Source organism: Cibotium barometz, chromosome 16 (assembly GCF_041138505.1).
Source record: "Cibotium barometz isolate CiBa-2024 chromosome 16, ASM4113850v1, whole genome shotgun sequence".
In the NCBI taxonomy this organism is placed as follows: Eukaryota; Viridiplantae; Streptophyta; class Polypodiopsida; order Cyatheales; family Cibotiaceae; genus Cibotium; species Cibotium barometz.
The window spans coordinates 3,615,075-3,636,360 of record NC_141061.1 but is presented as its reverse complement, the minus strand read 5'-3'; the positions used below and the strand labels follow the sequence as shown (position 1 = coordinate 3,636,360).

At 43.1% G+C, this 21,286-nt stretch overlaps 1 protein-coding gene across 1 annotated transcript; it reads right to left on the bottom strand.

The window, feature by feature from the left end:
- Positions 1 to 1,319: 1,319 nt before the first annotated feature.
- On the bottom strand, positions 1,320 to 3,104 carry LOC147630270 (pentatricopeptide repeat-containing protein At1g11290, chloroplastic-like). The gene has a single exon (XM_086810067.1). It carries the CDS (start codon positions 3,102 to 3,104, stop codon positions 1,320 to 1,322), a length of 1,785 nt encoding a protein of 594 aa, XP_086666193.1.
- Between the last annotated feature and the right edge of the window lie 18,182 nt (positions 3,105 to 21,286).

The window sequence follows — 21,286 nt, the reverse complement described above, 5'->3', positions numbered from 1 at the left end:
TATTTGATGACACGCAAGAGGGCAAGGCTAGAGGGCTGAAGAAAGTATGATCCATGCCTATGGCACAGTGAAGGGACAACAATTCATTGTCCTCTTCCATATGGGAAGCTCTGAGGATGCCATCTCCCCATAGTTGGCTGCTAAGACGGGTTGTACCTCAGTACCATACCATTTGCTTGTGGATAGGTTTACACCTGCTCTCTGCACGCATATCACTCAGCAAGCTCAGTAGTTTCAATTCTAGGTTCAGAAGGCCACATTCCAATAAGACTTCGTTGTTTCACCTCTATTCGGGTGTGACATGCTTCTCAGCATCAAGTGGTTTAGAGAGTTTGCACCCATTCCTGATTGGAGGCGAGATACCTTCACCATTTTTTACCTACAGCTACCTCTCTGGATCCTCAGCGTTTCTCAAGACCTGTTCTGCAGTAGCCTTCATCTACAGTACATCAGCGTTTCTCAGGACCTGTTCTGCAATAGCTTTCGTCTATAGTACATCAGCATTTTATCTACAGCACATGGGACAACAGCCCTCTCTGCTACAGTAGAGCTTTCCAGCATTTTTACTTCAGCTTCTACTACCTCGGGATCGCGGCCCTCTCCATCCTCATTCATCATCACCGGGACAACAGCCCTCTCTACTCCTTTGCCTCGACATCGGAACGGCAGCCCTCTCTGCTCATTTCTTCGGGACAGCAGCCTACCATCTACCTTGGATTGTGGCCTTCTCCACCCTCAGCATTATCACGGGACAGCAGCCCTCTCTGCTCCTTCAGAGTCTCACACTGAGCTCTTGTACTGGATTTCATCATATATACACTCACTCATTTCATGCTGTGTTGATTTGCTCTAATCTCTCATACATTTGGTCCTTTCGTCCTTTTGCCCTCACAAGTAATGCTTCTACTGCTAATGATGATCTAAATGCTGTCCTAATCAGGGATGACTGATGATGTTCATGCTGAGGATTAGCCCGTGCACGTGACATATAGAGTCCCTAGGGCCCCCAATAGGGTAATGCCACGTGGCTGAATGAGCATCCAGATTTCAAGAAAACGATATAACGCTACCCTTGTAAAGAAATGTGATGAACCCCAATTATAGGGAGAGGAAGTCCTATCAATAGAAGTTTATTCCGATAAATAGTGGTCCTTGCAAGTCTGTTCACGTTAAGCTGGCCCTAAAACGGCAAAATGTTCTCTCATATTTCTTTTGATTAGACATTAAAACCAAATGGTGCCACACCTACTAGCTCATACCCAGATAATTCAACTTTGACTTCAGCAACTGCAAGTTAGCTCTTCAAGGCTTTCATGTTACTAGCTTGTCCCATTTGCTAATTCTGCCGAGTTATCTGCTGCAGTGCAAAGGTTTGATAGCACTATGTACGGTGACTCCCTTTCTGAATTCAATTCAAACACGTGTTCTGCAGCATGTTTCCCTCGTCCCAAATCTAGATGTGCTTTGCAGGAGCCAAGCAATGATACCCAAGAGCTAGCGATGGGTTGAACTGGCATGTTGTTCATCAAACCTTCTCCCTCCTTGACGAGTCCAACTCGTCCAAGAAGCCCAATCATACAATTATAGTGCTCAACTGTAGGTTGAATCCCATAATCATGGTGCATTTTAAGAGCATATCTACAACCCTCATCTACCAGGCCTGCATGATTACATACTGAAAGAATGCTAGAGAAAGTGACAACATCTGGAGTGACACCATCTAACTGCATTCTATCAAAAAGTTGAAGTACCTTCTTGGCCTCCCCATGCTGAGCATATGATGCAATTATGGCATTCCATGTTACCAAATTCCGCTCCGGCATGTTGTCAAATATCCTTTCAGCACAATCAGGTTTTCCACACTTGCCATACATGTTGATAAGGGAAGTCCCCAACACAATATCAAGAACAAGGGCAGAGCATACGGTGCGGAGATGGATTTTCTTGCCTTCAGTTAGGACAGCGTTAATAGCACATGCATCAAGCATGCTGATAAAAGTAACCCTGTCTGAAACAAAGCCTTCCAACTGCAGTTGTTCAAAAAGCCACAGTGCATCTTCGCAACAACCGTGCTGGACGTATGCCGTGACTATGGCAGTCCATGACACAACATCCCGGTCGATCATTTTATCGAACACAGCCCATGCATCACTTAGACTGCCGCATTCACTATACATAGTTATGAGGGCATTTCCCATCACAAGGTCCATATTAAACTCTCTTTCCACAATGCAACTGTGCATCAGCTTGCCTTCAATGAAAGACTCATCACATGCACAAGCATCAACAAGGCTAACATAGGTGACTTTATTCGGGACCACACCTGAAGTCTGCATTTTTCGAAAAAGTATGAGGGCATCCCTGCCATAACCACAACGGGAATATGCAGTGATCATGGCAGTCCAAGATACCACGTTTTGGAAGTACATGCTGTTGAACATCTGGCGAGCCATCTCCAAGTTACCACAACTACTGTACATATTGACAAGGGCAGTTTCAGCAATGACATCGGCTTCTAGGCCACTGTTAAGGAAGCGGGCATGGGTATGCATACCTTGATGGAGGGTTCCAGCACTGGCACATACAGAGAGGATAATGACAAAGGTAGCTTTGTCCGGCATGATGCCTTCAGACAGCATTTGTTCAAAGAGCTGTACGGCCATGTGATAGTGCCCATGATCTGTACATGCTCCGATGATGATGGCCCATGAGAACACATTGTGGTCATGGCGGGCCCTGCAGAACAGGGCATATGAGTCTTCAAGGGCCCCACATTTGCAGTACAAAAGCAAGAGGAGGTTTCCCAGGTAGTGGTCCCGCTCTAGGCCACGTGTGATGAGCAGAGAGTGGGCACGCCTGCCATGTGGCAGGGCCTTTGCATCGCAGCAGCCACGTAGGATGGAGGCGTATGCAGAGAAAGGGGCCTTGTTGCTGCCGTGCTCCAGCCTCTCCAAGGCATCCTTCCAGGGAGGGCCGCCAGCCTGGCCCCTCGCAAGGCCATGGAGGGTTTCTTCCTTCAAATCGAGTGCCCAACGCTGATGAAACCTGCCACCCTGCTGTCCTTGTGGAGACAAATGACGCCTTCTCATTAAGCCACAAACCATGTCATGGCTCGTGATCAAATTATGGCCTCCGTTGCGGTTGCGGTTGCGGTAGCGCTAGCGCCATGCCTCTTCGAACAGTCTGAGAGTCTCTTCTCCCTAGTGTGTTAGTGTACTTCCAAATTTGCAGCCAACCCAAAAAATAAATAAATAAAATAAAATCACAATCTAATTTCCCACTCTTTCTTTATTTCTAGGTTTGATAGTACAACATTAACTAGTTAGTAATTTTTATACCCACTCCAACATCAAAAAATAAATTCAACAACAAAGACTTAGTTGTTAGACAATTTACAAAAAAATATATTTTAAACATAGCAAAGTCCATACATAGGCTTCTTTTGCACACTTGATATAGGGGCAATAGCGAGTGTTAGATGTACTTTTTGTTTTTCAACTACTAGGGATAAAATGCTACAATTTGAAGACTTCACATATTTCAAAGCCATTTTAACCTTCAAGGGAAGGCCAAGCAAAAAAAATGGGTATCAAAGGGAGGCCACTTGAAGTAAATTTTATTGAATAAATGGGTATTAAAAATGGGTAAATGAAGACCAAAGTTATTTCTAGGCTTTCAACTTTCAAGTTGAGATCTAGGGCAGGTAGATGCTCTCTGTCGTATATGAAAGTGAAGAATAAGTGTCATAGGTGTCAAACCAAGGCATTTTAAAAGTTCTAACATTTACACCCAAACTCAATTAGTTAAGTTCAGAGTTTTGGGCGCCCAAATATAAGTAAGAACCAATTGTATATAACACATTATCTCATAATGAATGGACACAATCCCCCTTTGTATTAAACGTATTCTCTAGTTTTCTACTTGCTCTTATGCTTCTTGTTGTGTGTGTGTGTGTGTGTGTGTGTGTCTGTGTGTGTGTGTGTGTGTGAGAGAGAGAGAGAGAGAGAGAGAGAGTTGAGAGTAGAGATCTTAACTCATGTTCCTATCCATTCTTTATGTGAGAGAGTAGATAGTGAGAGGTGTGTGAGTCCTTGTAGCAAGGTGAAGCAGCTCTCTCTTGAAGAGAAGACTTGAAGGAGAGAAGCTCGCAAGACCACCGGTTAGGAGATTGAGAGAGGGAAGCTCGTAAACTCCTCTGCTTAGGTGGCTACAAAAGAGACAATCTTGGAAGCAAGGTAAGTACCCCATGACCGTTGTTGCTTGTTTGTGCTCTTGTCTATGAATGGGTGAGTTTTGGAGAGGGCCAAAACAGGCCATAACATTTTTGGCGTCGCTGCCAGGGAAGCATTCTTGTTTCCTTCACTCTTTTATAGCCTCCGCTCCCTTATGCAAGAATCTTTTCCCGTAGCCACTATTTCTTAGCAGAGCTATGTTGGTTGAGAAAAGGATAAGGTTGTGAGTCTTGTGAGAAAAAGAAGAAAAGGTTAATTGTTTTTATGTATTGTTTAGGTTTATGAGTACTTTTTTAACCTTGAGGAAAGACATATTTAGATCCTTGATTTTTCTACTATGAAATTGCAAGGTTTGAGTTTTTTTCTAAATTTTATAAAAAACAACAAAAAATGATGTTCAATTGAGTCCAATTGATATCAAATTTGTAAAATTTATGCTTAAACTGGAAACTTTGGATGGAAAAAACTCTCATTATCATCATTGAATCACCAAATTATTAAATATTGGTTTTTCATACTATATAAATTTTTACACCCGTGAAAAGCATTTTTGCAACCATGAAAAACTCCCTAAAATTGCACAGTGATTTAAGGGTGTGCGCTTTTGCCACACAGGTCGTAGCTGGGGACTTGCCAAACACCGTATGCGAGCCATGAATGGCTCGCATACAACCAGGAAAGCAAGCTCAAACTGAATGCAAAGGTGATTTAAGGGTGTGCGCTTTTGCCGCACAGGTCGTAGCTGGGGACTTGCCAAACACCGTATGCGAGCCAGGAATGGCTGCAAGCATACAACCAGGAAAGCAAGCTCAAACTGATGAATGCAAAGGTGTGTCACTCACCGCTCTAACCGCCGCCGTGAAGGATTCCCGCATCGCAGCAGTGAAGGAGGAGCCGCCGTCGTCGCTCTACCGCCTCTTCGCCGCGCCGTGCCGCTACACAGTGCTCGATCGCTCTCTCTCACTCACTCTCTCTCTCTCTCTCTTTCTCTCTCTCACACACACACACACACGCAGGAGAAGGAAACCAAGGAGATAAGGCAAGAGCACTCTTGTATTCAACACATGAGAATGAGAGTTTTAGGGTTACATTTGGCTCTTATAGGTGACTTGGCCGTTCACACATGGGCGTCCATACATGGTTGGTCGATCCTAACCCTTACCCTGCTAATATTCAAGGTGCGTCTCTCATCGGCGATCACCCAATCCCTTTATCCTTAACATATGGTGCCGACAAGCCCGGCCCATGACTTAGAATATTTAAATTAATGACGTAAATCATAGTACGTCTCAATGTCCATCATAGGTTAACATGCCCCCCTTCTTGATGTAGATTCCGTCCTCGAAAGCTATGGTATGGTAGGCTCGATAGGGTTGTTGTGGTAGACCGTCTGCAAAACAGGGAAGTAGAGTGAAAGTATGCTGGAATTCAAAAGATATAAAGTGTATAAATTCAAGCATGTTAGACCACAATGGATGTTGCTATGAGACTTAGTTTAAGGGGTCACATGAATGAGCTAGTGTAGCAAATTAACAGGAGTTTAAAATTATTGAAAGTAAATCAAGATTTAGCAAGGTGTCAAAGGTTAATCAAGGTTTATAACTGGCCTAAGTCAAGGAAAATAACCAAGCTTAATAAATAAACAGATGACCACACTGTGTCTACTCTAAGAACAAGTTAATACCGCGAGCCTAGGGACACAAGAAACATCAGAGTTACAGGAACCTTTTGCCTTTATTTTTTATGCACGTGACAATTTTTACACACAATGGCGACCTTCCTAAAGCAAAACTAACATCGATCCTGGTACCATGTTTAACACAAGGCATTATCCAGGAATCTATTAGCTCACCTTAGGCAAGGCTACCCCCTACCAACCAAGGCATCGGTCTAGAGTAGAATACTCCTCGCCTACCAAGTATCAATAAGGTGATAGGCCAACATTAAAGCACATCATAGACTTGTATTGTCATTTATTGTAGGCTTTTTTTAAAAATTTATTTCTTTTGATCTTCGCTCCTGAACTATAATTTGTCTTGCATCCTTTCGACAAAGGGGTAATAGCTATGTCCTAGAGGTCAACACACACATGGCCAAGTGTCAAACATTAAGATGGTTTGACCCTAGACCCAATCGTATTCCAAGGTTAACTAAAGACTGCATGCATTCTCAAGAATATATCCAATAACGTTAAACTCATTAATGATTCACACTAGCACGTCAGGCAACTTCAAAAACTAAGTAGTACATTGACAATTTCCATGTGGTCATGCATTATAATTCATGCAATTAATTGAACAGTAAAAACGAAAGAGAGTGGGTATGGAAGAATTACACCTGTATTTTGGAGATCTCCTTGATTCGATGAGAAAAATGCCTGCAATTTGATGAGATATTTATGTATGAGCGTTGTGGCTATCTCAGGACTTGAAAGCGAACCCACCTCAAACTTTTCCACCTGTACAACCAACTAACAAGCACTATACCTCGAGAGGCACATCAGTGTGAAAAATTAAAGACTCGTTTAAGGAATCCAAACTAGAAAAAACTTGAAAACACTAACCTACCTACCACTCACCACACTACTACTGAGGATACGGTAAGAGGATGTTGTAGAGTCCTGGCTCTAGCCCTAAGGCTAAGCCTCTATCCGCATCATCCAAATAAATAAAGTCAACCTCAGTAGTACCATGAGTTTCATCCGTCCATTCATCATTGTCAGATATTTCCTTTTCATTTTCCCATCCACATAAACTCATCAAGAATGTAACCATGCGAGGATAGTCATCTTGTGGAAAAGGAAAGCATTGGGCTAATGGGGATATGTCCTCTACGGAGTAGGGGTCAGTCATGGTCAATAGGCGAATTAGCGAATCTAATTCCTCAACATTTTCCTCTCTGGCTAGTACATCTATATGATCCCATTCAGTTTCAATTACAGGATAGCACATGTGGAATATCTGAGAAAGGTACAGATGATACCTCTCACCAAAGGTGGATGAAGTGTGCGATGCTCTTGCATTTGCCATATCTGCAAACACAGATATAGCATCAGTAGGTTTATGACAGGTCAATCTAGTTCCTGATTGTATACGGATATTTCTCCTCTTTTTGTGCTCTTGCTCTTTTTACTATTTTTTGTTTTTCTCTTTTCTTTTCTATGTATGAAGCTATATATATACATCCCCTTGAATTTGGCAATTACATGGTCAGGGGAGAAGGTTAGGGAGGAAGCAATAGAATGTCGAGCGTGAGTACATGTTCCCCCTTTCCTTGGGTAGATCATATTTTCTGCAATGATGTTGCAGCCTCTTGGAACCAATTTGTCCAGCGGGTCATAGGTTGTGATGTGGGCAGATAGCTTTTTATGACCCTTGTGCCCACATCCAATTGCAGAGATGTTAGTGTACGCTCCCATTGACGAATGGAGGAAATGGTTTTCGACGATACTTTTACAAAGGGAGACATAGACTCATTGGTCTCTTGTTGGGTGTTGACAAGAGTAGGTGTAGAGCATGTAGAAACTTCTGTATCAGCGTGTGCCTGGCATGAGGAGCTAGAAGCTTCATGTGGCTTCCCCCTTCCTGAGCTAGGTGGTAATGATCGATATCGTTTGGGAATCCAAACTAACTCTGGAAGAAGTGGTGCGGAGCACTCTGTTACCTTTCCCTTACCACGATCTTGAATTGTCGTTGGGGTGGCAACAATTGGTTTGCAAGGTTTTACAGGTGATGTAGAGGGATTCAGCTTATGTTTAGGGACCCAAATTTGGTCATTCCCCTCGTAGTACCCTTGGGCTACTAATAATTTTTTAGGGATCCATCGTGATGTTACATTGCCCTTTCTCGGGTGGGTAGCTGTTTTCTTCCTACGAGGCTTCTTGTCTGAACGAGATTGAGCAGGGGAAGTAGCTGTTAACGAAGCTTTTGGGACCCATTTGTATGTACTCTTTGGCATAGTAAGCGGAGCTTTAAAGACCACCCTGCATGTTTCCACTCTTGGCGTTGAAGCGTTAGAGGGGTGGCAAACAATCAAAGATGGTTTTGCCATTGGACTTTGTGATTTTTTGTTATCCAGCATTTTGCCCAGAGTCGATGGCTTAGGAGTGGGATTTTAAGCGGTCATACTGAGTGTTGGTTCTTGCGTTGTGACTCGTCTGGTTGCCCAATCGATATTGCACTTGGTGGCTAACATCCATTTGCGCCCTAAGTTTACAGTGCCTTCCATGGTACCAGAGCAGGCATAACCAAAAAGCTTTGAATTACAGTCCCCTTGTCATAGGCAACCGGAGTGTGCAAAATTCCTGAGATAGGGGTTTTCTTCTTGTTGATACCTTGAACTTGGATAGCACTCTTGGATAAAGGTGGTTTTCCAAGTTGACACCACACGCCATATGATAGCAAATTGTGTTGAGCTCCTGTATCCAATAATGCATTATAGAGCACCTCTCCGTAAGGACTCTGTAACTCAATTGGGTATCTTAGAGGTGGGTCAGATTCCAGTGAATCCTCCTCTGCCTCCTCGAAAAATACTTGCGTAATTCCCAAGTTGGCTTCTCGTTAGCGCCTAGCACGCTGTTGACGTTCTTTGGCTTTAACTCTCGCTTGTATTTTCTTAAGCTCAGCTTGTTCTTTAGCTACCTTCTTTTGATGGATTGCATATAACTCCTCTTGGCTTAGGGGGTCATAGTATCTTTTGAATTTACTCCCATTAAGGAATCCAATGTTTCAACTCCGTCGAGAGTCTCCACTCTGATGGTACCTTGCGGGGTAATTTCACATACTCTATACGGTCCCTTACCAGCATATTTGAGCTTCTTCTTTTCGTTTCGCACTCCATACATCAGGACTTTATCCTCAACCTTGTTGTCCTTGTCCTTTAGGTGGCGATCAAACCATTTTTTCCTTCTATCCTTCTCCACAAGGGCATTGTACACAGCCAATTGTCTTTCTTCGTTTAACCGCTCAAGGATATATAAACGCTCTACTAATGGATTACCATCCCAACCCTCTTGAGTAGCAACACGAAGACTAGGAATGACAAATTCCCATGGCATGACCGCTTCTTGGCCATATACCATTTTGAATGGTGTGCAATTAATAGCCACTTTGTACGCAGTACGATAGGCCCATAAAGCTGTTGTAAGCTTTAGATCCCAATCCGTGCGATGAGCTTCAACTGTCTTTGTCAAAATAGAGATTAAAGTCTTGTTGGTACTCTCGGCTTAGCCATTCGCTTGCGGATAGTAAGGAGTAGATTTATGATGGGATATCATGAAATTTGTTGTGAGCTCCTTAATCACTTCATTTATAAAATGCGTACCATTGTCGCTCACAAGTTCAAAGGGATAACCAAAGCGTGTGATTATATTTTCAAAGAGGAACTTGGCTGTTGTCCTTGCATCTGCCTTACGTGTCGCTTTCGCTTCAGCCCATTTGGTCATATAGTCAGTGGCCACAATAATATAGTGAGATTGTGTGTTGCAGGCCGCTGGGCTAATTGGACCTACAAAGTCTAAACCCCACTTTTCAAATGGTTGGTTTACTTTGACCCCACTTTTCAAATGGTTGGTTTACTTTGATTGGATGTAGGGGCATCTGATCTTTCCGCTGGGGTTTCTTGTATCGTTGGCATTCATCGCAACCCTTTACAAAAAGTCATGCATCTTGGAACATAGTGGGCCACCAATACCCTGATTGTAAGATTTTTTGCGCAGTTAAGTCTCCTGAGAAGTGACCACTGGCTACGCCCATATGTGCCTCTTGCAAAATGTATAGATACTTATCCTCTCGGGCACAACGCCTAAGAACGTCATCCTTTCCTTTTTTATAAAGAGTCCCGGCTATCAGGTAATAGGGTTCACATTCCTTGATCAGCTTTCGCGCTAGATCTTTACGAAGCTCCTTGGGTGGAAAGCCATTAACCAAAAAGTTAACAATCTTCTCACTCCATTCAGGCATTATCTCCACCATGAACAGGGAAGTGTCAGGTAAGTCATCATCAACCCCCGTAGGAGCTTCACCATTAGGTATGCGAGACAAATGATCAGCCATGACATGTTTTTTGCCAAGTCTCACAACAACAGTGAAATCAAACTCAAGAAGAATCAATAGCAATCGTGTGATTCTTCCTGTGGAGCATGGTTTGTTTACCAAATACAACAATGCTTGATGATCCACATAGAAAACAAACTTGGTGGCAAGGAGGTAATAACGAAATTTCCTTACTGCATATATCATGGCCAACCCTTCTCGCTCCGTAGTGGTGTAGTTCATTTCAGCATTGTTCAACTGGCGACTGGCAAAGCTAATGGGGTAGTCTAATTTGTGTTCTCCAGGTTGAGTTAACACACACCCAATAGCAAAGTTTGATGCATCAATATGCACATGGAAGATTAAATCCCAGTTAGGCATTCTCAAGATTGGAGCACTTGCCAAGGCCTTCTTTAATAGCTCATAGGCACGGTCACATTCTTCGGTCCAAATAAACTCGATGAGAAGCTTATACAATGGTCGAGCTATCTCGGCGAAGAATATAATAAATCTTCGATAATAACCAACGTGGCCCATAAAGTGTTGGACTCCCTTATAGTTGGTGGGTGGGGGTAATTCCAGAATGACCTTGATTTTACTCTCGTCAATGGAAATCCCATTTTTGGACACTATATGCCCTAAGATAACTCCGTGTTTAACCCAGAATTGGCATTTAAAAGGATTCAATGAGATGCGATATAATCTACACCTTTCAAATATTTTTCGTAAACACATCAAGTGCTCGTCCCAAGAGGAATGAACACAAAGATCATCTAAGAAAGCTTCACAGAAGTCCCTTAGATATTCCTTAAAGGCCGTGTGGAATGTTGCAGGTGCATTGGTCAAGCCAAAAGCCATGACGCGAAAGGCAAACACTCCAAACTCCGTGATAAATATTGTTTTAGCTTGGTCCTCGACTGCAATTGTGATCTGATTGTAACCCGAGTACCCATCTAAAAAGCTATATGCCTCCTTGCCTGCCACTCTTTCAAGCACATGTTCAGAATATGGCAAGGGGTAATGATCCCTTCTGGTGGCTATATTAACCTTTTTGAGATCAACGCACACTCTGAGTTTCCCATTCTTCTTTGGTACGATGACTATCGGAGAAACCCATTCTGAGTGCTCAATAGGGTATATGAATCCACATTTTACAAGCTTTTCAATTTTCTCTTATATAATATTTGCGTACTTAGGATTCATTGGGTAGGGACGTTGCTGGACTGGTTTAGCAGTGCTGATCATTGGAATCGTGTGTTGCACCACCGAGGGTGGAACACCCTTCATATCATGATATGTCCAGGCAAATATGTCCTTGAATTTCTTAAGAAGATTCGTAAGTGCAACTTCTTCCACCTTGGTGAGGTCTTGAGTAATAAAAACTGGTTTAGACTCCTCACCCGGATCTGCTAAGTCTATCTCCTTAACGATCGCAGGGCCATCGTAGACACCGCTACTCCCATTGGGTAGGCGTTCATTGGGCTTTTGTGTAGATCACTTTACGTTCCCCTGTGGTGAATGATTTGAAATGCTCGGGTGCGGGGTGTAAGTCTGCTGGTTCTTGTTGTGCCAGGCTTTTTTCTTTCAATTCCGCCTCCTTTTGTTGTTGAGCTAACTCTTGGTTTTGCCGCCTTCTTGCAGTACGACTTAGTTTCGGCTTCTCTTCGATTTCTAATTGGACAACGTCATGAGGTTGCGGAATACACCACATGACACTTTGGAGGTTTAGGGTTTAGGGTTTAGGGTTTAGGGTTTAGGTTGCGGAATACACCACATGACACTTTGGAGCTCGATAGCATTGGCGCTTATGTCTCGTTTTCTTCTTACAAAGTTTTTGATTTTTGTTTCTGTCAGATTCGAACTCACTTGGTCGATTTTCACTTGTGTCCCCCTCACTTTCGGATGAACTGCAGGAGGTCACCGTCCTAGGCCTTGAGCACATTGCTTCCACATTTGGGTGAATATTTGATTCATCCCCCCCATCAGGCTCAAGGTCAGTTTCTTCTTGAGATTCATACTCAGAGTTGCATTGGTCAGAGTCTTCACTGCTTTCAGTGTCAGTGGAGTTTGCCACTTTCTCGCCATCAGGAGTCAAGTGCATAACACCTATCATGTTTATTGGCACTAACGCTGGCATATCTTGCCCCTGAGGTGTTACCCAACTTGTGCCTCTATTTCCCCATGTGTCTATGGTTGCCGCTAGGTGTACCCAATCCACATTATCCGACTCAGTCATACCCGGTAAGACATCCATATAAGGAGAATCTTTCCCATCATCAGTCTCTTTTTTGCATGTATAGCAATACCTTAATGGGGCGGAGTGAATAGTGGTATCCGATCATCAATGATAACCTTGCTTCCTAAGGGATGTGCATGACCATTCTCAAGATCAACTCGAATGACAGAGTCCTGGAATTGTAGGTAGACATGGTTTTTCGACCAATCATGCACCATTTGTGCTTCCCTCATGAAAGGACGTCCTAAGATCATTTGATATGACATAGGATGCTTGGAGAAATCCATTACAATGAAGGTATGTCTTACCTTGTACCCCAAAACCTTAATCTTAAGGTCTTTTAACATTCCAATAGGTTTAGCAATAGTTCCGTTTGCCATCTTAACCACTATATTTGTGACTTCGAGGTGAGGTTTCCCCATAGATTCCCAACAGTTTTTAGTCACAATGCTCACGCCAGCACCACCATCAAGGATTCCCTTTAGAGTTAATCCCTTGGTAGTAATGGGGAGGGTTGCATTAGATTCCTCACCTTTAAAGTACTGTCCCAACTTGTTAACAGGTACTTCAACGACCGAATCTTCATCTAGGTTGGGTTGTAGATCCCAATGTTCCCCTTCGTCTTGAAGCGTGTCGGGTCTATCCATATTTGCAAATTGTGGTAGCCCCGCCTTTAGTTCTCTATTGAGAAATGCCCGAAGAGCTAAGAATAGCTCAGGATCTCCGTATAATTTGGATATGATCGTGGTTCTAATTTCAGAGGACATGAAATCCATTAGCTTGGACACATTCAACGGTACTTTTCGAGACATCGCCCCTTGACTAGGGACTGGTGAAGATGGAATCACTTCCTCTTCGATGGGGTCAGGCATTCCCTCACTAAACATTCTTTCCAGCAAAAAGGGTGTTTGCCAACTTCCTGATGTCCTATCCTCACTTTCTTCCCGAATGATACTAGGTATAGCTAACGGTTTATGGTTCCTGTGAGGCTGAACTTGTGTAGGAAACACTGTGTCTGGAATTTTGATTTTTCTTGGGTTTGGCTCCAGTTCTCTTTGTGTTTCTTCCACCAAACCCCTTAAGTGTTGCACTTGTTCAATCTCCTCAACTGGGTTCGGGTAAGTTCCAATCTTTTTCTTGAGGGTCTTTGGCCCACGTGGCTTGTCTTTGGGAGTCTCAGTCAGTTTGGGTGGCCGAGAGGGCATTAGCTGACTTGGTTGTGGGGCCGAGGAAGTTTCCTTTTGTTTCCCCTGATTTATGTGTTCGCTTGATTCTCCTTCGTTAAGCTCCCGAGTGGGATCCTCCCTTAAGGTAGTGACTTTGGTCCCCATGGTTTCTATTGAATCGGAATCATCTTCGAGATCATTCATATACACGGGGTCGTCCCCTGTCCCTATGTTAGCCTTTGAACTAGGCTTGGAGCTCGTGGCATTAAGCGATCTCTTCTGCCGCCTTTTCTTTTTCTTTGCTCGATCTCCTCGAGAATGTAGTTTTGATTTTGAAGCATTGACCGTGTAACTACATTCACGGGGGGTACAACGGGTGTGGTTCCTCGTGCCTGGTTGGTGACCTCAACCAAATTCAATGGCGTAATCTTGGGTGCATTAGGATTATGTGGACATTGAGCAATCAAATGATCTATGCCACAACGATTACATGTAAGTACCGGCATTCCCGATGTGCTCCCTTGATTTGGTTGCATCTGAGTAGCGATCTTCTGTAGCCTATTAGGGCACTCCGCTAAACGATGCGGTCCACCACACTCGTAGCATTGAAGAGGTGGTCTCCTCGCCAAGGTATTAAGGTTTTGCCCTCTTGTGGCGAGAGCAGCCACTCGATATACAGGCTTGACTTGCCCGAAATGATCCTCCATGTAGTACTGGGGAATCATTTTAAACGTATCAATCCCATATGAAAAGTGGGGTCTATCTCCTCTTCATAATCCCCACATGCACTATGTGACTCACAACCCATCTAGTTTACAGGGGTAATCCTTGGATGTGGAGGTTGTGGTCCTAACACTGGCGGTGGTAATGGCACAGACTGGACTACATTCGGATTCCTTGGAACTATGTGCTGTGACGGTTGCTCGACGAGTTGTGCAGGCATTAGCGCGGGTACTTGAGGTGTGTTTGACCAAGCTAGTGGTGCCTGATTTGCCAACATTCGCTTAAGTACTAGGCAATCTTTAGATTGATGGCCATACTTACCACATGCATTGCAATTTCCATTGAATTTGACTCTGAATGTGGGACATTCACTCGTGCTATGTGGTCTTAAGCAAACCGAACACCATTGTTGCTCTCTTCTTGGGTACATATGGCTATTTTGAGGAGCTTGATTACCCCTAAAGTATTCTTGGAGAGCCTTAGTAAGGTCGGTTTCACAGACATTTTAGATATCTTGGGCTCCTTGGCAATAGGTTGTACCGTCATTGGCTCGTGCCTAGATACTTGTGAACTAACGGATTTTGTCTCCGAAGACACCTTTTTACCTGCAATCATCAAGTTGTCTTCTAACTGGATTGCATTGGTAGTGACTGCTTCCCACGTTGTAAGACCTCTAATGACTAGGCCATTGTATATGTCCTCGTGGCGCAATCCTCGGATGAATCTATCGAGCAGTTGGTTATTATTGAAGCGCTCATCGGGAGTGCAGCGAGAATTTAGATCCTTCAATCGACTTATAAAGTCTCTCACTGACTCCCCTTCCTCGCGTTCAGCTTTTTGGAGTTGAGATGCTACTCCCCAAAGCACACCCTCACGTTTGTATTCTTTCAAGAACAATCTCTTGAGAGTGGGGTAGTGAGTGCGCTCTTCAACCCTTAAGGTTCGATACCAATCTCCGGCCTTCCCACTCAAGGTTAAGCCTAAGGCTTTACACTTATGCAGCTCATTGTGCTCTTCCAAGGAATCACACACGGGTTCGAAGACTTCAATGTGCTTCCTAACATCCTCGTTACCACTGAAGTTCTGAGTGAGCTTAGCCACTTGTACTACCTTGCTTCTAGGTTCTCTCTCAGGCATGCCCCGCATGTTTTCCGCAATAGATCGTCCGATCGTCTGAGCAAACGCTGCGAGATCACCTAGGTGAGCAGGCATAGCTGGTGGAGGCACTTCTGGGATAGCCTGGCTGATAGGAGTTGGCGTTGGTCTGGGTATGTTGGCAAATGACGTAGGATATGATATGTGACCAGGCCTAGCTCCTCTTGGATAAGGGTTGCGATAAGGCAGTCGTGGAGCATACGCCATTGGCATACTAAGAGGCGTAGGAGCTACATGAGCATGAGTAGCGATAGGTACATATGGTCGATAGGCACCGGCACGCATTGTTGTATGTATTGTTCCACTAGGTAGCGGCGTCGTACTAACTACAGCGGTAACAGGTGCACTTTTCGTTATGCTCATCATTGGGGTGGGCATTGTGGATTCCTTAATGGAAAGTTGAGCCAAGGTTGGAAAGCTAAAGTTACTGCTCGTGGGCTCAACCTGCATTGAGACTCCAGGCGAAACAACATATGAAGGGTCTATGGGACTCACCGAGGGAGTCTCCAATTGTGATAGGGTTGGTTGTTTGGCCTTGCCTGTATCCAAAAATCTCATAGGGCCAGTGGAACCTAAGTTCACTCCGCTATTTTGCCTCTCAATTTGGATAATTCTATGAATAACCTCACATATCATTTGTTGTTGCTCCTCTAGATTAGTGGCGCTAGATGTAGATCATAGGACTTCTAACCAACCTACATGGTATGTGTAGCCCGTGTATAGGTCAATTAGAGTCTATGTGTGTAGATCATATTCCCAATTTTCATTGAGAAATATCCCATCCAGACTTGGTGTGCCAAAAAAGACCGAGGCCGGGGTCGGGGTCAATTGGGGGTTTTTCTTTTCAAAATTTTTTTCTCCAAATAAAAAATCTTTCCTCTCCACATGTTTGTTTTTTTTCTTTTAAAAAAATTATTTTTTTATTTTTTATTTTTATTTTTATTTTCAAAATTAATTATTATTTTTTTGTTTGGGATAAGTTTTCTAGGGTTTCTTTCTAGGGTTCAGACTTTGCCGCGACGCAGTTCGCACACAGCGCAGGCTTGGGAATTCAGAAACCCCCCCTCACACGCAGAAAACCAGAGAACAGAATGCACGCGGAGCGGAAAAATAACAAAAGAAACAGAATTGCAGAAGACAAATTACAGAAACTGATTTCAAAACACGGAAACACCTCAACAACAAACACACAGTCGCCTTTCCTTCAGTGTAAATTTCACTTCACGCAGCAGCCCGAGCTGCAAACTAGAGCTTGGTGCAGGGCATCTCCCCAGCAGCGATGCCAAAAATGTGCGCTTTCGCCGCACAGGTCATAGCTGGGGACTTGCCAAACACCGTATGCGGGCCACGAATGGCTGCAAGCATACAACCAGGAAAGCAAGCTCAAACAGAATGCAAAGGTGTGTCACTCACCACTCTAACCGCCGCCGTGAAGGATTCTCGCGTCGCACAGCAGGTGAAGGAGCCGCCGTCGTCGGGTCGCTGCTCTACCGCCTCTCCGCCGCCATGCCGCTACACAGTGCTCGATCGCTCTCTCACTCTCTCTCTCTCTCTCTCTCTCTCTCTCTCTCTCTCTCTCACACGCAGGAGAAGGAAACCAAGGAGATAAGGCAAGAGCACTCTTGTATTCAACACATGAGAATGAGAGTTTTAGGGTTACATTTGGCTCTTATAGGTGACTTGGCCGTTCACACATGGGCGTCCATACATGGCCGACCAATCCTAACCCTTACCCTGCTAATATTCAAGGTGCGCCTCTCATCGGCGATCACCCGATCCCTTTATCCTTAACATATGGTGCCGACAAGCCCGGCCCATGACTCAGAATATTTAAATTAATGACGTAAAACATAGTACGTCTCAATGTCCGTCATAGGTTAACAAAGGGATTGCCTTACCAAATATAAAAATCCTTATTTGAAAGAATGTTATCTTTACCTTGAAAAAATTGGAGTTCTTCACACCTATGAAAAACTAAGAACACTAGTTGTTCACATCTATACCTTGTAAGGAAAGGTTTGAAATCAAAATCGTCAAAGAACATCAAAGGGAATTAGTGTATATCATTACAAACATCTAAATCAAAACGTAAAACTTCATAATTTTTCACGTAGGATTTCACGTCGTGTTTAGGTTTATAGAAACATAGTACATACTTCCTACACTAAAGAAACACAAATTACAAAATAATTTTTCATGAGAAACTCAAGTTTAGTTCCATATTTGGCATTACACTTCCTACACATAGGAAACACAAATTACAAGGTAAACTCAAAGGTTTTTCACACCCATGAAAAACCAAGTAATTTTTCACACACAAACAAGCTTATTTCTGTAAAATTTGAAAATTTCATAAAACATTGAAATAGTGTGGATGAGTGGAATTTGGCTTGTTTAGACCAACTTTCATATGCTTAAAATATGGGAGAGTGATTGGTGATGATCTCACAAGATAATGTATCGAACCATCATGATCCTCCTATCAGTTAAATGTCGGATTAGGTCAACGATCACCCAGCTAAGTGCATTTCCTTGGAGAGGACTAGAAGTTATTAAAACTAGAAGTATCCATGGAGAATGCTCCAAGAAATGAGAAGCAAGTGGATGAGAGTGTTGTATCTTTTTCCACAAGATTCAATAGTCTTTTGGACTATGCCAAGAGATTATTTAGTACTGAATAAGAGGCTTAATCATTTGTCTATGGTCAAGAAATGAGTAAGAGATTAAAGTTGAAGGAAGAACAATAAATCATTCCTCCCTCAGTAGTATATTGGTGTAAGGGATAGCTCTTGCAAGTAACTCTAAACAAACATATTTCACTCCTCACATTAGGAGGGGTGATGTAGTGCTCTTAGGATGGGAGAAGCATTCTTCAATGGAATTAGAAGATGAAATTAGAGAGATGCAGGTAAAAATGCAAATGTGTACTCACAAAAAGCAAGGCTTGGATGTGTGATGAGCCAATGTTGAATGGAGAAATAATGAGATATTATGATCTCTAGAGCCAACAAAGTTCTAGCTAATAAAGCTTCAAGAAGATGTGGTGCTACAAGCCCATGATCTAGCCCAAGCCTTAGAAGAGGGTATGCCACCCTTAGAGCCAATTTTAGAAGGTTCTAGGGAGGGTTGGGAAATACTATACAACCTGATGTTGTGGAGCCTATCCTTGACATAATGAGAGGATTAATCGACCAATTGTAGACAAAAGAAGACACCAACAACCAGTTGCCTGGCCCAAAGTTTATCGCATACGCAAACATTGTTGTCAACAAAATCACTCTAGTCGAGGATGTCCAAGAACCAATAGACCACACTCATATCATGCCTAATTGGTGTCCTACATCTCCATATGTACTTGACCTAGGAAGGGGCATAGGACGAGGAAGAGGAGTGATTAATATGGTAAAACTTGGTCAAAGACCCAACATAGATGGTCTTCCAAGGCTGCCCATGCCAATGGCCACAACTACCTTAGCTGATCCTGAAATAGGAAGGGGGATGGCTATAGAATTGAGCATAGATCATGCACCAAGGCTATTGCAAATGAAGCCACATCATATAGCAAAGTTGATACAAAGATTTACAAGTGATGGGACCTAATTCAGCATATAGAAAAATTTGAGGCAACCTATGAGATGTGTGGATCCATAGATGATCTAATGAAGATTCATTCGCACATTAGATGGGAAGGCCCACTAATAGTACAAAACCCTAAAGCCTAAGGATAAAGTTAACTTCACTCTAATTTTGCTAAGTTTTACACAAAGTGGTGATAAAAAGAGCCCATTGGCATAGCACACCATATGCTCAACACAAATCTCAAAAGTCTATGAAGAAGGTACCCAATTACCAAATCTTTCACGAAAACCCACACAAGCCTGGCCACAACCTCTACCAACTCAAAATTTTTCCAAAGAACTTGTTGCAAGCTGAGGGATATGAAGGTAATGTTGAACTGTGGATTCTAAAGAAATCCATTAGACCTTCTTGCACAATGGAAGAAGCCTCAACATCAATGGCACTAACTCCCAAGCTAAAAGGTTCAAAAAAAATGGGTGCTCACGGGCCTAAGGCAATTCCTTTATATGGGTGCCTAAAGAAATCAACAAAAACAAAGCCTCACCAGCAACATTCTTGTGGCAAGAGCACCAAAGTCTCACATGGCATGGAGGCCAAAGCAACAACAAAAGAGCAACAAACCACAAGAACTCTCCCCTTAAAATTAGAGGAACCACAAGCACAACACCCACAAGCATAGTGGTAAGTTTCCCACAAAAGTCTCACATGGCGTGGAGGCCAAAGCAACAGCAAAAGAGCAACAAACCACAAGAACTCTCACCCCAAAAATAGAGGAACCACAAGCACAACACCCACAAGCATAATGGTAAGTTTCCCAAAACATGTTAAGTTTCATTCTTAATTTCTCTTGTGAATGTGTTTCTAGGAGGGATCACAAATGGGCCATAATAATGTGTGCTACTTGGTGGCTCTCTTAGTTTTTCTAGTATGGTAGTGTTTAGTTCCCTGATGAGACCATCATGTTGTTTACTTGTTTTCTCATCCCGAATCATAACCTTAGCTTTCTAGTATGGCCATTCTGCTTAGTCTTGTCATGTTGTTTCTTGCTTTTTTCATTCATAGTCATGATGATGACTCGAGATTCGAGATGGCATAGCCATTAATGGAGACTTTGTATCATTTGACTGGGGTAACTTTAACATGTTATCCTATGGCCATATTGCAAAATGTGTCCATAGAAGTAGGTCTGAATTAGAACAAATAATCATGCACCTTTGGGTCTCATACTCCCTTAATAGGTCATCGATCAATCTCTCCTAAAGTTTACACCAAGATTTTTGATGTTTTAATCGAGACACGTAAACCAAGGAGTACAAAACTGTCTAGAGTTGTGATAGTTCATTGCTCAGCACAAATGGAAATATCAAGGGTGGTTGAGTCCTTAAGCTCTACTAATCCAATGCTTGGACCTGAGTAATCTAATCACACAAGAGGGAGAAGCTAGCAAGCTTCCTCTCTCTCTCTCTCTCTCTCTCTCTCTCTCTCTCTCTCACACACACACACACACACACACACACACACACACACACACACATGCACACACACACACACACACACACTCCACATTTAGCTATTCTCGAGCAAGAATCAAAGCAAGCAAGCTTGCCTCACACACACACACACACACACACACACACACACACACACAAGCACTCACGCATGCAAGTAAGTAAACTCTACAAGAATCAAAGCAAGCAAGCTCACCTCTCTCTCTCTCTCTCTCTCTCTCACACACACACACACACACACACATACACACACACACACACACACACACACACACACACACACACACACACACACACACACACACACACAAGCACTCACACATGCAAGCAAGTAAACACTACAAGATTCCATATCCAAAAAAACATACAGACATGGAAGCATGCAAGAACCTAGAAGAGAACAGGACAAGCAAGAAATTGAGGAGCTCTCAAGCTTGAGCTCAATAGTAGATTGTATTATCAAAAGTAAACTTATATATATGTGAGCTTTGCCCGACTGTTACCCACACTTATGGGGTGCCCAAAACATGTTCTCTTTATATGTACAAGCCTTGTATGACCGGTTTCCATTACAAAAGTGGGCCCGGGCCTTATACAATGTGAATCACCTAAGCTAGGGTAGGTATTACAAGTAACAACTCCCTCTGCCTAGTCT

Excerpts from the sequence above, each read along its gene's own strand:
- LOC147630270 (XM_086810067.1), bottom strand. The coding sequence starts at position 3,104 with ATGGTTTGTGGCTTAATGAGAAGGCGTCATTTGTCTCCACAAGGACAG.